Source organism: Bombina bombina, chromosome 4 (genome assembly GCF_027579735.1).
Source record: "Bombina bombina isolate aBomBom1 chromosome 4, aBomBom1.pri, whole genome shotgun sequence".
Taxonomy (NCBI): Eukaryota; Metazoa; Chordata; class Amphibia; order Anura; family Bombinatoridae; genus Bombina; species Bombina bombina.
The window spans coordinates 347,283,810-347,301,838 of record NC_069502.1 but is presented as its reverse complement, the minus strand read 5'-3'; the positions used below and the strand labels follow the sequence as shown (position 1 = coordinate 347,301,838).

Here is an 18,029-nt window from a genome sequence, read left to right as displayed (position 1 = left end):
GCTCCTCCCTTCCCTCCCCCTCCAGTCATTCGACCGAAGTTAGGAAGAGAAAGGAAAAGCCAAAGGTGCAGAGGTGACTGAAGTTTAACAAAAATAAATACCTGTCTTACAAATGACAGGATGGCCCGTGGACTCGTCATATCGTAAAAGAAATAAATTTATCAGGTAAGCATAAATTTCCTTTACTTTTACAAGATATGATGAGTCCATGGATTTCATCCTTACTTATGGGATACAATACCAAAGCTATAGGACACGGATGAAAGGGAGGGACAAGACAGGAACCTAAACGGAAGGCACCACTGCTTGAAGAACCTTTCTCCCAAAACCAGCCTCGGAAGAAACAAAAGTATCAAATTTGGAAAATTTGGAAAAAGTGTGAAGAGGCAACCAAGTTGCAGCCTTGCAAATCTGTTCAACAGAAGCATCGTTTTTAAATGCCCATGAGGAAGACACAGCCCTAGTAGAATAAGCTGTAATTCTTTCAGGAGCCTGCTGTCCAGCAGTCTCATATGCCAGACGGATGATACTCTTCAGCCAAAAAGAAAGAGAGGTAGCCGTAGCTTTCTGGCCCCTACGCTTTCCAGAAAAAAAAAACAAATAATGAAGATGATTGACGAAATTCCTTAGTCGCCTGCAAGTAAAACTTCAGGGCACGGACCACGTCCAAGTTATGCAACAGACGCTCCTTCTTAGAAGAAGGATTAGGACATAATGAAGGAACAATAATTTCCAGATTAATATTCTTATTAGAAACAACCTTAGGAAGAAACCAGGTTTGGTACGTAAAACCACCTTATCAGAATGGAAGATAAGATAAGGCGAGTCACATTGTAACGCTGAAAACTCTACGAGCAGAAGAAATAGCAACCAAAAATAAAACCTTCCAAGATAACAGCTTAATATCTATGGAATGCATGGGTTCAAACGGAACCCCTTGAAGAACATTAAGAACTAAATTCAAACTCCAGGGTTGAGCAATTGGTCTAAACACAGGCTTAATTCTGGTTAGAGCCTGACAAAAAGACTGAACGTCTGGAACATCTGCCAAACGTTTGTGTAGTAAAATTGACAAAGCAGAGATTTGTCCCTTTAAGGAACTTTCTGATAACCCTTTCTCCAATCCTTCTTGGAGAAAAGACAGAATCCTGGGAATCCTAACTCTACTCCATGAGTAGCTCTTTGATTCGCACCAGTAAAGATATTTACGCCATATCTTATGGTAGATCTTTCTAGTAACAGGCTTACGTGTCTGAATCAAAGTATCAGTGACCGAATCAGAGAACCACCGCTTAGATAGAATCAAGCGTTCAATCTCCAAGCAGTCAGTTGCAGAGAAACTAGATTTGGGTGTTGGAAGGGTCCTTGAATGAGAAGGTCCTGCCTCAATGGAAGCTTCCACGGCTGCAGAGAGGACATGTCCACTAGATCGGCATACCAAGTCCTGCGAGGCCACGCAGGCGCAATTAGAATTACTAAAGCCCTCTCCTGTTTGATCCGAGCAAGCACCCGTGGAAGGAGAGCAAACGGTGGAAACACATAAGCTAGGTTGAACGACCAAGGCACTGCCAAGGCATCTATCAGTTCAGCCTGAGGATCCCTTGACTTGGATCCGTATCTTGGGAGCTTGGCATTCTGACGAGACGCCATCAGATCCAATTCCGGTCTACCCCATTTGAGAATCATGGTGGCAAAGACCTCCGGATGGAGTTCCCACTCCCCCGGATGAAACGTCTGTCTGCTTAAAAAGTCTGCTTCCAAGTTGTTCACTCCTGGGATGTAGATTGCTGACAGATAACGAGTGAGCCTCCGCCCACCGAATTATCTTGGATACTTCTGTCATCGCTAAGGAACTTCTTGTTCCTCCCTGATGATTGATGCAAGCCACAGTCGTGATGTTGTCCGACTGAAAATGGATGAATTTGGCCGAAGCCAACTGAGGCCAAGCCCGAAGCACATTGAATATTGCTCTCATTTCCAGAATATTGATTGGAAGAAGAGAGACTCTGACCGAGTACACATACCCTGAGCCTTCAGGGAATTCCAGACTGCACCCCAACCTAGTAGGCTGGCGTCCGTTGTCACTATCACCCACGGAGGGTCTGCGGAAGCACGTCCCTTGGGACAGATGATCCAGTGACAACCACCAAAGAAGAGAGTCTCTTGTCTCCTGATCCAGATCTATCTGAGGAGACAAATTTGCATAATCTCCATTCCACTGCCTGAGCATGTTTAGTTGTAGTGGTCTGAGATGAAAACGAGCATAAGGAATGATGTCCATTACCGTCACCATCAATACAATTACCTCCATGCACAGCCACTGATGGCTGAGGATTGGACTGAAGGGCTCGGCATGTATTTACAATCTTTAACTTTCTGACCTCTGTCAAGAAAATTTTCATGGATATGGAATCTATTAGAGTTCCTAGGAAGGGAACCCTGGTCTGTGGAATTAATAAACTCTTTTCTAGATTCACCTTCCACCCGTGAGTCCTCAGAAAGGACAGAACCATGTCTGTATGAGACTTTGTCAGATGGTAAGACGACACCTGGATCAGAATATCGTCTAGATAAGGCACCACTGCAATACCCCGCGGCCTGAGAACCGCCAGAAGGGACCCTAGAACCTTTGTGAAGATCCTGGGTGCTGTGGCCAACCCGAAAGGAAGATCCACGAACTGAAAATGTTTGTCCAGAAAGGCAAACCTTAGGAACTGATGATGATCCTTGTGGATAGGAATATGAAGGAATGCATCCTTCAAGTCCACGGTAGTCATATATTGACTCTCATAGATCAATGGTAGAATTGTTCGAATAGTTTCCATCTTGAAGGATGGAACTCTGAGAAACTTGTTTAGACTCTTGAGATCTAAAATGGGTCTGAACGTTCCCTCTTTTTTGGGAACCACGAAAAGATTTGAGTAAAACCCCTGCCCCTGTTCCAGTGTTGGAACGGGACGAATTACTACCATAGTAGAGAGGTCTTTTACACAACGTAAGAACGCCTCTCTTTTTATCTGGTCTACAGACAATCGTGAAAGAAGAAACCTCCCCCTTGGGAAATAATTTTTTAATTCCAGTTGATACCCTTGGGACACGATTTCCAGTGTCCAGGGGTCCTGAACATCTCTTACCCAAGCCTGGGCAAAGAGAGAAAGTCTGCCCCCTACTAGATCCGGTCCCGGATTGGGGGCCGCCCCTTCATGCTGTCTTGGGAGCAGCAGTGGGCTTCTTGGATTGTTTACCCTTGTTCCAAGCCTGGTTGGGTCTTCCTGTTTAGCGGAAAAAGAAGCTGGGACTCCTTTGAAGTTCCGAAAGGTTAAGCTGCTTTATCCTGAGGTAGGAGATGACCCTTACCTCCCGTAATGTCAGAAATAATTTCTTTCAAGTCAGACCCAAATAGGGCTTTCCCTTTGAAAGGAATAGCCAAAAGCTTCGACTTAGATGACACATCAGCAGACCAAGGCTTTAACCATAACGCTCTACGTGCTAAAATGGCAAATCCGGCATTCTTAGCCACCAACTTGACAATCTGAAAGGCGGCGTCAGTAATAGAAGAATTAGCCAGCTTAAGAGCCTTAATTCTATCTAAATTTTCCTCTAAAGGAGTCTCAGTCTTAAGAGACTCTGCTAAGGCGTCAAACCAGAAGGCCGCCGCAGTTGTGACTGGCACAATGCAGGCCGTCGGCTGTAACAGAAAACCCTAATGAATAAATAACTTCTTTAGAAGACCCTCCAATTTTTTATCCATCGGGTCTTTGAAAGCACAACTGTCCTCAATAGGAATAGTAGTACGCTTAGCTAGGGTAGATATAGCTCCCTCCACCTTAGGGACTGTTTGCCAAGAGTCCTGGACGGTGTCAGCTATGGGATACATTTTCTTAAAATCAGGAGAAGGGGAGAACGGGATACTCGGTCTTTCCCATTCCCGCATAATAATTTCCAAAATTCTCTTAGGAACCGGAAAAACATCAGAGTAAGCAGGCACTTCTAAATATTTGTCCATCTTACACTATTTCTCTGGTGGAACCACAATAGAGAGTCACAGTCATCCAGAGTCGCTAAAACCTCCCGAAGTAACAGGCGGAGGTGTTCCAGCTTAAATCTAAAGGACATGACGTCCGAGTCCGTCTGAGGTAACACACTTCCCGAATCAGAAAGTTCCCCCTCAGACAGAAGTTCCCTGACCCCCAGATTCAAATTGACTTCTGTCTTGCTGCGTTTGCCCTGTAACACTGGCAACTTAGATAAAACCTCTGTAACGGTAGTTGACATAACTGCAGCCATATCCTGCAGAGTAAATGAAGTAGACGCGGTTGAAGAACCCGGCGTCGCTTGGGTGGGCGTTAAAGGTTGTGACGCTTGGGGAGAAAGTAGCGGCATACCCTGATTCTCATCAGACTCAGAATCATCCTTAGGCACACTCTCCTTAAAGAGAATCCGCTCTTTACACTGAAATGCCCTTTCAGTACATGAGGGACAAAAAGTAAGAGGGGGTTCCACAATGGCATCTAAAACACATAGAACAAGTAGTTTCCTCAAGTTCAGACATGTTAAACAGACTAGCAATAATAGTCGTTCTTTATTTGAAATATTGTACTCTGAAGTCAAAACATTTACAAAAAAAAAAAGTGTACTGCGCCTTTAAATAATAAAAGCACAACAATCTTTCTGTTATCACAAAAATAACGTTTACAGCAGTAAAAAAATGTCCTAATGTGCCCAAAATAGCTTAACAATAATGCACCACTTGTTAGGGTATGTAATATATCAATTAATAACTACTTTATGAGCTTGATAAATTTATAGCAATTCAGGCCCCTGCACCTCGCCACAGCTCTGCTGCGGCGCCTACCTGCCCCCAGATCACACTGAAGAAACCGGTCTCAAGACTCTCTGGGCCCTACGATTGCAAAACTGAGCTAGGCCCCACCGGAGCCTCAGGACTTTGCTTCCGATCCGGAAAAAACACTGCGCAGCTGAGCGCGCAAAAATAGGCCCCGCCCACCGTGGGCGTAACTCTTAGCCGTACCAAGACCCGCATGTCGGTCTCCATATACAAAAGCCATGTGCCCCTCTTATAAAGCGCATTTCAGATAAATAATAAAGTCCCCTGTCAGCCAGATATAACCTCAAAATAAGTCAGAACCGCATCTACCAGCGTCAGCCCACAGAGAAAATTTAAAGTGAAAACAGCACAATATTAAATAAGTACAATAAAGGGAATTCCAGGTACACCATTCTTTCTTGCAGTGTATACTAATTACCCCTCCCCAGGGATAATGTCAGCCTGTTCTGATGTATCAAGTCTCCCCAGAATCAAAAGACTGAACATACCTCAATGCTGCTTGTAGCATGACACCATTCTCCGCACTGAAGATTTTTCTTTACATTACCTTCAGCTGCTCTGTGGGAACCAGTATGGATCTAAGATAACGTTTGCTAAGATCATCAACATCAGGGCAGAAAAATAAAATGTCTCCACTACTCTTAGGGATTAAATGACTGATGATTTCTCCCTGAGAAAAACAGTACTCACTGGCACCATTTTAAAATAAAAAACTTCTTTATTGAAGAATCTAAACTAACACCTCACTTTACCTCTTCCTATCACTAACACAGGCAAAGAGAATGACAGGAGGGGGAGGAAGGGAGGAGCTATATATACAGCTCTGCTGTGGTGCTCTTTGCCACTTCGTGCTAAACAGGAGGCATAATCCCATAAGTAAGGATGAAATTCGTGGACTCGTCATAGCTTGTAAAAGAAATTAACATTTATTACCTTATCTCTTCTATAACCCACTGGGAGTGTAATTTCTTCTACTGGCTGTGTTAACACAGCTTGGCCTTGAGGCCAAAAACTTTCAGGATGGATGGGGATACCACAGGCTAAATAAACTATTTAAAACGCCAATATAAGGGTAATGGAAATACTTGTTAACAATTTAATACACTCCAGTAGGTAAAGAGGATCATTGGGAACAAATTAAAGGGGAGAACATTTTTGAGTAATCTGTCCTTTTAAGTATGATTTAAGAGCAGGTTACAGACTAACAATCAATTCCAGTACAGTGGCATTTATTCTCCATGCAACACTATCAATATATAAGCAGCAGCATTTATGGAACGGCACTTTTTTTTAGAAAAAATGTCCCTTTAAACTAACAATCATCATACCATCAGGTAAACCACTATATTAATACCCACAAAGAAAGAGATTATTAGACCCCTAACTGTCTTTGAAAATATGTGTTTTACTGGTCTCCCACTAAGAGGAATTATATCACACTTGTATAAAATATTATTGAAAACGACAGCCCCAAAACCTCACAACTTCACCAGGGCCTGGGAAAGGGAACTGGGTGTAAAATTCAGCTCCAAAGATTGGGCAGATATCTTTCTAAGCACAGCTCACTCTGCACATTCCACACAAGGCTTAGAAAATAATTATAAAATTATGCTAAGGTGGTACGTTACTCCACATAGGCTTAAACATATGTTTCCGAAGGCTTCTAACAGATGTTGGAGATGTAATCTGGAAGTGGGGGATTTGGGCCATGTATGGTGGTCCTGCCACATAATTCAGGATTTCTGGAGGCTAATACTGAGGGAGGTTAATTTGGTAATTTCCAGCAATCTCTCATTGTCACCTAAGGTTTGTTTATTTAATATATATACGGAGGTACAATGCATAATAAAAAGAAATCTAGTGCAGATAATGATTAACGCAGCTAAATTGTTGATTGCCTCTCACTGGAAATCTAGGGTAACTCCTTCCGTAGAAACTTGGAGGGAAAAAGTACACAATTTAATAAAGTTGGAAAGATATTATTTTTTTGGGAGTAATCGATTACAGTTATATAATGATATGTTATTCTTCTGGGACTCATATAGAGGACTTGCTACCCAGGAATAATATTAAAGGCGCAATATGTCGGAAGTCATTGGATATCCATTTTGCCCAGAAGTGGGATATATCTAGACATAATAGTAAATACTGTAAGCACTGGGTCCTTATAAGGCCTCGTTTATCGATTTTCGAAGAAGATACATCAACTGCCAGTTTTAGGTTACTTTTAGTATATGTTGTAGTTTGTTTGCCATAGGGCATGTTAAGTTTGTTTGTAATTGTTTGGAAGTGGCGCCAATCAAGGCTCTCTGAATATTAAGAATAAAAAGTAGTTTACTATGATATAGATATATAAATAAAGCAAATTGCTGCAGCTGTAAGTTTGTAAGAAATAAAATACAATTTATTAATACATTGGATAATAATCACAATCAATGGAAAATAAAAATTAAAAGGACAGTCTAGTCAAAACTAGACTTTCATGATTCAGATAGGGCATGCAATTTTAAACAACTTTCCAATTTACTTTTATCATCAAATTTGCTTTGTTCCCTTGGTGGTATTTTTGAAAAGCTAAACCTAGCTAGGCTCAAACTGATTTCTAAACAGTTGAAAACCGCCTCCTAGCTCAGAGCATTTTGAAAGTTTTTCACAGTTAGACTGTGCTAGTTCACATGTGTCATATAGATAACATTGTGCTCACTCCCGTGAAGTTATTTAGGAGTCTTCACTGATTGATTACACTGCATGTCAGTCAAAGGCACTTAGATAAGGAGTCTGTCTGCAAAGGCTTAGATACAAGGTAATCACAGAGGTAAAAAGTGTATTAATATAACTGTTTGGTTATGCAAAAATGGGGAATGGGTAATAAAGGGATTATCTATCTTTTTAAATAAGAAAATTTTTGGTGTAGACTGTCCCTTTAAGTCACTATTTAAAACTTCAATCAGTCACTATCTGAAGACACCGGTGTCTACTCTAAAACTTCACTGAAAAGTACAATTTGACCAAATAAATAAAACAATCCTTAGAGTTAGGTAAATTGAGATTAAAACATTAGGCAATAATAATAGCATCACACACTGTTCATGTCTTTACAAATACCGTTGACCAAGTCAGGGTTGGGAACTCAGACTTTAAGACTTGATGGTCTGGGTATCCAATTCCTAAAAATGTGTTTTTTGCTTGTTACAAAGTATGAAACACTTTTCATACTTTGTAACAAGCAAAAAACACATTTTTAGGAATTGGATACCCAGACCATCAAGTCTTAAAGTCTGAGTTCCCAACCCTGACTTGGTCAACGGTATTTGTAAAGACATGAACAGTGTGTGATGCTATTATTATTGCCTAATGTTTTAATCTCAATTTACCTAACTCTAAGGATTGTTTTATTTATTTGGTCAAATTGTACTTTTCAGTAAAGTTTTAGAGTAGACACCGGTGTCTTCAGATAGTGACTGATTGAAGTTTTAAATAGTGACTTAATTTTTATTTTCCATTGATTGCGATTATTATCCAATGTATTAATAAATTGTATTTTATTTCTTACAAACTTACAGCTGCAGCAATTTGCTTTATTTATATATCTATATCATAGTAAACTACTTTTTATTCTTAATATTCAGAGAGCCTTGATTGGCGCCACTTCCAAACACTTTGTATTTTTTTAGATATCCTAATCGATTGCTTAGGTGGTGAATAAAGCAATCAGGAGGTTGGCAAATCTGAAACACACTTATTTCCAGCTTGCACACTCTTTGCTTGTACTTGTTTGTAATTGTATTTGATTTTCTATAGAGATGATTAGTCTCCTCCATGAAGGTAAAAAGACGGATGAATAGCTGGTCCGATTATATAAAATTGCATTGTGAAATAGAAACGGTTATAATCAATATTATGCTATATTGTATCTCTAAAATGTCTATGCAATGTAAACAATATGGAGGACTTCTGTGTTACTAATTGAATGTATTTTGAAAATTTTCAATAAAGAAATATTAAACTAACAATCATATCCTAAAGGACTAACTTTGCAGGCTAGTCATACTAAAAGAAAATGGTACATACTTTGTTTGATCTCATGCCTGCCCCAGCTCCTTGTTTTCGGTCTCTTATAATGTCTGTGTCCATAACAATAAACTCTTCCAATTGTTTAGGATGGAATAAGCTGTGGAATGGATTGCGCCAGTACGTGTTTCCATCCACTTCAGCAACTGACAAAGAAATACAGGTAGAAAACACTTTATACCAAACTGCTTGCGACAGGAAAAAGGTTTAGATTTCAGAATAGTTTGGATTTTGGAATATTTGCAAAAATATTCAGTTGAGAGAGGGGATGGGACCAGGTGTAATATATCATTTTTATTACTTTTGTATACATAAATACCCTCAGAAAGATAGTACAGAACTGTAATCAGAAAGGTAATACATGTAATATTTGTTTTAAATAAATATGGACTATTATTTACATTTTAAGATCACAAATTAACAAACCAAAGACACAGGAAGAGAAGATTGTGACTTACAGGCAGGGACAATAGTATTTTTTTATGTTTAAAAACAAAAAATTCAAAGTTTGGATTTCGGAATAAATTTGGATTTCAGGATTCCGGATTTGGGCATTTGTACCTGTATCATACTTAACAATCAGAAACATAAATACAGGAAGCTGTAGAGAATGAGTATATATATATATATATATATATATATATATATATATATATATATATATATATATATATATATATATATATATATATATATATATATATATATATATATATATATATATATATATATATATATATATATATATATATATATATATATATAAAGAATATACAAATACAAGATGTGGCTGGAGAGTGACAATAAAATAAAGTTGCACCTGACTGGAAAAAGATGTGGGTTAGAATAAATGGAGATCCAGATGTTACAAGGCATAAACAGTAGGCATCAATTACTGGTTTAAAGGGTTTGTTTTTTAATACCTTTAATAAAACATTTCATATTACAATCTCAAAGTGCTTAAAGGGACATGAAAACTAAAACTTTTCTTTCACTGTTTATATAGAGCATACAATTTTAAATAATTTTACAAAATTTGCTTCTATAATTCATTTTGCTTCATTCTCTTAGTACCCTTTATTGAAGGAGCATAGCAATGTACTAGCTAGCTGAACACATTGGTAAGTCAATGACAAGATATTTGTGAAGCCACCAATAAGCAGCTAGCTCCCACCTCCTGAGCATACTTAGGTATGCTTTTCAACAAAGGATATCAAAACTACAAAGCAAATTAGATAATATAATTAATGTGGAAAGTTGTTTAACGTATTGTATGCTCTATCTGAATCATGAAAGAAATGTTTTGAGTTTCATGTCCCTTAAAACCGAGTACACTGCAATCAAGCTGTGTTCCACATACTACTTCAGTAGGACTTTGAGGTGTACCAATGTATGCTTAAATGTACAGTAAAACCTTATTCTTATAGCAAGTCTACACAAATATCTTATTTGCTACAATGGTTTTTTACACCAGCCACCGCTTGCCTCACATGGATAAGCCAATGTGTTTTTTCAGTTCTAAGAATTAGAAAAGCTTTTCAGAGCTAAATAACATTGAAAATGGTTAAAATAGAGTAGTTTTATATTACGTAATTAAACTTGTTATATTAAAATATCAAAGCATTTACAGTCCCTTTAAAAGGGCATATAACGTGAATCTTTTCTATCCTGTATATGAAACAGCAGCATTTAAACAGGTTAAAATATTTTTATAGGAAATAATGTAAGTAAAACTAACAAAGACCATGCTAGGATACCTCGTCGCCTATTGCGCAACGGCTAATATTCATAACAGAAATAGGTTTACTTAGCAAAAGGTACCTTTGTGCCTTTAAAGGGACATGAAACCCAACATTTTTCTTTCATGATTTAGGCAGAACATACAATTTTAAACAACTTTCCAGATTACTTCTATTATCACATTTCCTTCATTCTCTTGGTATCATTTGTTGAAGGAGCAGCAATGCACTACTGGTTTCTAACTGAAAACATGGGTGAGCCAATGACAATCAGTATATATATGCAGCCACCAATCAGTAGCTAGAACCTAGGTTCTTTGCTGCGCCTGAGATTTCCTAGATAAACAAAGGATAACAAGAGAAGGAATTAAACTAAATAATAGAAGTAAATTGGAAAGTTGTTTAAGATTATATGCTCGGTCTAAATCAAGTATTTGCATGTGCTTGATCCCCAATCATACAGAGTGACCTATGTACATTAGGAAATATTAAAATGATTTCCACAACATTACCAAGAATTCACATTTTCCTTTGTTTAAATACAAATCGGTGGGGGAAGAAGCACCACACAAAGAGCAGATCTAAGCGTAGATAATGACGTTAAAACAGCATTTAATAAAAATGACAAATACACACTCACAATAAAACACCTCACATAAAGCTGAGGTACACTTATATTGCACATCAATATGATCAATATGATACTGGCTTGTATGCTCCTGTCTTTCCGACTGGACCAAGCTCCACAGGGCTGTCTGTTCTAGAGCGTAATTCATCAAAAAGACTACAGTCCCCAGAGGTTGTGGTTAGAGCCAGAATGGCATAAACAATATTGCAAAACTACAGGTGTAACACCAACGTATCCAAACACAGTGGCTCCCTGTGATCTATCTCACATACGAAAAACATTGCGGTAGGTGGGCCCACCTACCGCAGCGTTTTTCGTATATTAGACAGTCCTAACCTGAGCTTGGATATAGGTTGTAGTAAATTTTGAAAACCACTAGGTGGCAAGATATGATTGGGTTATGTAATTTTGGCACCAAAAGAATCATAAACACAATATCAATGTTTTTCAGAAGATATAATTATGGGCAATTTGTCTAAAACACTGTTCTTGTGATGCAAGGCCATGGAGATAGAATAAATGTCTATTTTAACTGCTCCAGTGCATGGAGTTTGTTTATGATCAAATCCTGATCCATTCTGCCTTATGTCACAAATACAAGCTGGTGATGGCTATACAATGTTGTCCAGAAAGTACTTGACACACAATAGAACGATAACTAGAAGCTTTCCATAGCCACAAATGCAACAGCCCACAAATATGACTAGCTATACCTTCCGCTTTAACCCCCAACTGTGACCACCACCAAGCCACAAACACCAAAAACTAATGCTACAACCTTAAAGGGACATGAAACCCATTGTTTTTTTAGATAGATCATACAATTGTAAATAATTTTCCAATTTACTCCGATTATCTAATGCTTAGGTCTCTTTGAATCCTTTGTTGAAGGAGAAGCAATGCACTACTGGGAGTTAGCTGAAAGCCAATAACAAGCAGCATATATGTGCAGCCAACAGCATGCTCTATTTGAATCATGTCCCTTAAACCCACCCATGCAAACCCGCTACACACTGTAATCCCCCTCCACAACAAGTGACCACTTCCAAGAATTAAGCCCTACGATGTCTAAGAAATTTGTAAAAATAGAGTTAAGAGGGATTTGCAATGGTGGTTTCAGAGTGAATTAATAGCACCTGGGGGTATAATACATAATAATTCCGTCAGCTGAGACAGGTTTATAGAACAATTAATAGTACTCTAACTAAAAAAACTAAATAACAATGCAGAATTCAAACCAGAATCCTACTTAGGAAGACGGCTATCAGCTGTAGAATATGTAGAAACCAGGGTTTTTTTATGCTACGGTGGCAGCATCATCTTGGCTATGAGCTTCAGGTTTTGTTGGAAGGAAGGTTTAAAATCTTTGTTTTTTTTTTTTAAAATAGACAGAACGGTGTATTTTCAATTTAAACTTTTTTAAATAGAATTATTTCTACATTATACAAATGTAATTACAGAAAAATAGCACTTATCCCTTAATAATAAATGCTAGACAGAATCATGTATTCAAAGCAAAGATTAGCCAGAAGTATTTTTCAAATTGTAATTAGTTGCCTGCAAAGCAATGGCGCAGCCATGTTGGAACATAGGTTTCCTTCTCTTTTCCAGCTCATTAGGGACGGTTATAAATAGGTCACTATAGTGTGCAGCCAATAGCTGTGTAAAATACTAAACCCACATTTTTTTCTTTCAGGATTCAGATAGAGAATGACATTTTAAGCAACTTTCTAATTTACTTGTATTATCAAAGATCTTCATTCTCTTGCTATATTTATTTAAAAAGCAGGAATGTAAAGCTTAGCAGCCAGCCCATTTTAGGTTCAGCACCATGGATAGCACTTGCTTATTGGTGGCTGACATTTAGACACCAATAAGCAAGCATAACTCAGGTCCTCAACCAAAAATGGGCCAGCGCCTATGCATTACATTCCTGCTTTTTAAATAAAGATAGCAAGTGAACGAAGAAAAATTGATAATAGGAGTAAATTAGAAAGTTGCTTAAAATTGCATGCTCTATCTGAATCATGAAAAAAGAATTGGGTTTAGTGTCCCTTTAAGTATGTAGTGTGCACTTCCACTTTAAACAGGAAACCTACATTTTCATAATTCAATTATAGAAAAAGGGGGCAAACTAAATAATGAATTAAACATTTTATTAGTGCAATCTCAAAATATTTTATGTCCCTTTAACCATATTAAAAAAAAAAAAAAAAAAAAGCACAAACTTACTTTGCAGTGTACTGGGATCAATCAAGTGAATGGTACTTGTTACACGAACGCACACACAAATCTGGTTCATATTTCCAAGGCTCTGTGCCAGTTTTGGAGAGAGACATACAAGATTGTCCTGTGAACACAAAAAAATAAATCTATTTTTTATGCGAGTAATTTTTTTTTTTATTTTTTTACTCTACTAAACATGGCTTCAACCTAATAAATATACAAAAAAAAATGTTACAAATTGGTCATATGGATTGTTAAACCTGACACATTTTATACTAAAATACACAACATTGAAAAGTAAAGCTATTACTTTAAACCACTAACATAATAATTTATTTCACATTATTTAAGAAACAAAATATTACGGAAATAGCATGTTGTTTTATAACAATTTTTCTTAAAATGTTATGCGGTCAGAAAAGGCAATAAAAACAATAATAATATCTATTTGTAAAGCAGTATCAAAATTTGTAACACTGAAAAACATTGACATAATGGGTCATGCTCATTTAGGTAGGTTCATAAAGTTAAACTCTGGTTTAGAAAACCTTGCACTGGTGACGTCTTTTCAAATATTAGTAAGAGCAATACAATTGATGCACAAGCAATTTGCACATCTAGGCAAGTATCCCAGCTTGCCTTACTTCAGAAATACCCTGTATACATTGTTACCAATGCACCAGAGGATTCTGGGTAGGATATGCAAATTAGATATGTAATATCTAAAGCTTTTTGCTTCTGATTCTGCGTTAAAAAACAGCAGACCCTTATTAGGTTAAGTGCAGCAGAAAATTAGAATGAACATTGCTTTTAGAAATGCTACATTACAAATATAAACTACACAATGGCAGTCGTTTTAGTTTAAACCCTTAACGACCAACGACATACAGGGTACGTCCTACAAAAAAAGGTCCTTAACGACCCTGTACGTCGTCGGTGTTTTCAAGTGGTGGAAGCGATCCAGCCGCTTTCATGTTATTGCAGGGATGCCTCAATATTGAGGCATCCTGCAATAACATTTTTTAGCCATCCAATGCAGAGAGAGTCACTCTGTGGCCATCGATGTCCGATGCAGAGAGGTGGGAGCCGTTGCAGGGAGGAGGGTGGGCGGCCATCGATGGGTGGAAAGTCATCGGGGGGGGTGGCAGGATCAGGTGCGTGGGCGTGCACGCAAGGGGGAACTCACTAGGGCGCACGCACAAGGTGGGACTCACTGGGGCGCGCCAAGAGGAGAGGGGTTATCTAAGTGATCTGGGAGGGGGCGGTTGGCTATTGAGGAGGGGCAGCTGCACTACAGAAAAAGATAAAAAAATAAATAAAAAAAAAACATTTATGTACTGGCAGACTTTCTGACAGTACTTAAAGTGAAGGTCAATTTTGACGAATTAGTGCCCGGTTTTTAATAATCCTATTAAAAACAAGGGCACTTTAATTCATCAAAATTGACATTTCAAGCGTTTTATTCAAAAACGTACCTTTTAATCCTGAGAGCCGCTGCAGCTCTTCCACCGCCTGTCGCATGTCCTCTTCGCAGGTCCAAAAGAACGAATCCGGCTTCCTCCAATCACGGCGTTCCCTCAGGCCATGATCTCCCAGGAGGATTGGAGGAAGCCGGATTAGTCATTTATGACGTAAGCAGAGATTTCCAACGGCCCGGGGGAATCAATGGAGCAGCGTTCAGGATTAAAAGGTAAGTTTTTGAAGAAAACGCTTGAAATGTCAATTTTGATGAATAAAAGTGCCCTTGCTTTTAATAGGATTATTAAAAACAGGGCACTTATTTGTCAAAATTGACCTTCACTTTAAGATGGCGGGGAAGAGAGCTGTTTGGGAGGCCTATCTACTACACTAAAGCTAAAATTAACCCTACAAGTTCCCTAATAATTAACCCCATTCACTGCTGGGCATAATACACGTGTGGTGCGCAGCGGCATTTAGCAGCCTTCTAATTACCAAAAAACAACGCCAAAGCCATATAAGTCTGCTATTTCTGAACAAAGGGGATCCCAGAGAAGAATTTACAACCATTTATGCCAAAATTGCACAAGCCGTTTGTAAATAATTTTAATGGGAAACCTAAAGTTTGTGAAAAAAATTGTGAAAAAGTAAAACTATTTTTTTTTTTATTTGATCTCATTTGGCGGTGAAATGGTGGCATGAAATATACCAAAATGGGCCTAGATCAATACTTTGGGTTGTCTTCTAAAAAAGTGGTTTGGAAATAGCAAAGTGCTACTTGCATTTATTGCCCTATAACTTGCAAAGAAAGCTAAGGAAATGGAAAGATTGGCTATTTCTAAACTCAGGACAAAATTTAGAAACTATTTAGCATGGGTGTTTTTTGGTGGTTGTAGATGTGTAACAGATTTTGGGGGTCAAAGTTAGAAAAAGTGTGTTTTTATTCCATTTTTTCATCATATTTTATAACTTTTTTATAGTAAATTATAAGATATGATGAAAATAATTGTATATTTCAAAAGTCCATTTATTGGCAAGAAAAACGGTATATAATATGTGTGGGTACAGTAAATGAGTAAGAGGAAAATTACAGCTAAACACAAACACCGCAGAAATGTAAAAAAATTGCCTTGGTCACAAATGGCCAGAAAATAGAAAAGGGCTGTGGTCCTTAAGGGGTTAATTTGTATTGAAACTTACTTTGCATACTGGAACAATTTCCATTGAAAAGGTGCTCTTGTAATTATAAGTATTAGTATGGACATCATGCGAGATCAATCGTTGTGAAGATTTGGACCTTAACAAAAAGGGTAGCAAAAAATAATTTAAAATGTTTTTTTTCCCGCTAAAAATACAAATGAACACATTACTTTATTGATTAAAGGACCAGTAAAACACAGTAGATTTGCATAATCAACAAATGCAAGATAACAAGACAATACAATAGCATTTACTCTGAATTTCAAATGAGTAGTAGATTTTTTTTATAACAAATTTCAAAGTTATGCATATTTCCACTCCCCCTGTACCATGTGATAGCAATCAGCCAATCACAAATGCATATACGTATACTCTGAATTCTTGCACATGCTCAGTAGGAGCTGGTGACTCAAAAAGTGTAAATAACATAATTTATGTAAGAACTTACCTGATAAATTCATTTCTTTCATATTAACAAGAGTCCATGAGCTAGTGACGTATGGGATATACATTCCTACCAGGAGGGGCAAAGTTTCCCAAACCTTAAAATGCCTATAAATACACCCCTCACCACACCCACAAATCAGTTTAACGAATAGCCAAGAAGTGGGGTGATAAGAAAAAAAGTGCGAAGCATATAAAATAAGGAATTGGAATAATTGTGCTTTATACAAAAAAATCATAACCACCACAAAAAAGGGTGGGCCTCATGGACTCTTGTTAATATGAAAGAAATGAATTTATCAGGTAAGTTCTTACATAAATTATGTTTTCTTTCATGTAATTAACAAGAGTCCATGAGCTAGTGACGTATGGGATAATGACTACCCAAGATGTGGATCTTTCCACACAAGAGTCACTAGAGAGGGAGGGATAAAATAAAGACAGCCAATTCCTGCTGAAAATAATCCACACCCAAAATAAAGTTTAATAAAAAACATAAGCAGAAGATTCAAACTGAAACCGCTGCCTGAAGAACTTTTCTACCAAAAACTGCTTCAGAAGAAGAAAATACATCAAAATGGTAGAATTTAGTAAAAGTATGCAAAGAGGACCAAGTTGCTGCTTTGCAGATCTGGTCAACTGAAGCTTCATTCCTAAACGCCCAGGAAGTAGAAACTGACCTAGTAGAATGAGCTGTAATTCTTTGAGGCGGAATTTTACCCGACTCAACATAGGCAAGATGAATTAAAGATTTCAACCAAGATGCCAAAGAAATGGCAGAAGCTTTCTGGCCTTTCCTAGAACCGGAAAAGATAACAAATAGACTAGAAGTCTTACGAAAAGATTTCGTAGCTTCAACATAATATTTCAAAGCTCTAACAACATCCAAAGAATGCAATGATTTCTCCTTAGAATTCTTAGGATTAGGACATAATGAAGGAACCACAATTTCTCTACTAATGTTGTTGGAATTCACAACTTTAGGTAAAAATTCAAAAGAAGTTCGCAACACCGCCTTATCCTGATGAAAAATCAGAAAAGGAGACTCACACGAAAGAGCAGATAATTCAGAAACTCTTCTAGCAGAAGAGATGGCCAAAAGGAACAAAACTTTCCAAGAAAGAAATTTAATGTCCAATGAATGCATAGGTTCAAACGGAGGAGCTTGAAGAGCTCCCAAAACCAAATTCAAACTCCATGGAGGAGAAATTGACTTAATGACAGGTTTTATACGAACCAAAGCTTGTACAAAACAATGAATATCAGGAAGAATAGCAATCTTTCTGTGAAAAAGAACAGAAAGAGCGGAGATTTGTCCTTTCAAAGAACTCGCGGACAAACCCTTATCTAAACCATCCTGAAGAAACTGTAAAATTCTCGGTATTCTAAAAGAATGCCAAGAAAAATGATGAGA

At 37.8% G+C, this 18,029-nt stretch overlaps 1 protein-coding gene and 1 long non-coding RNA gene across 3 annotated transcripts in view; one reads left to right on the top strand and one right to left on the bottom strand.

Moving 5' to 3' along the window:
• NMD3 (NMD3 ribosome export adaptor) overlaps positions 1-18,029 on the bottom strand; it is a 67,210-nt gene that overhangs the window by 23,923 nt on the left and 25,258 nt on the right. For both annotated transcript variants that reach the window (XM_053710106.1, XM_053710107.1), the window contains exons 9-11: positions 16,172-16,268; positions 13,520-13,637; positions 8,921-9,066 (exon numbers count right to left, since the gene is read on the bottom strand). In XM_053710106.1, the coding sequence (XP_053566081.1) occupies positions 8,921-9,066; positions 13,520-13,637; positions 16,172-16,268 (361 nt within the window). The remainder of the gene's footprint in view (positions 1-8,920; positions 9,067-13,519; positions 13,638-16,171; positions 16,269-18,029) is intronic.
• The window catches only part of LOC128656280 (uncharacterized), a 285,310-nt gene that overhangs the window by 256,100 nt on the left and 11,181 nt on the right, over positions 1-18,029 (top strand). The gene's annotated exons all lie outside the window — the stretch shown is intronic.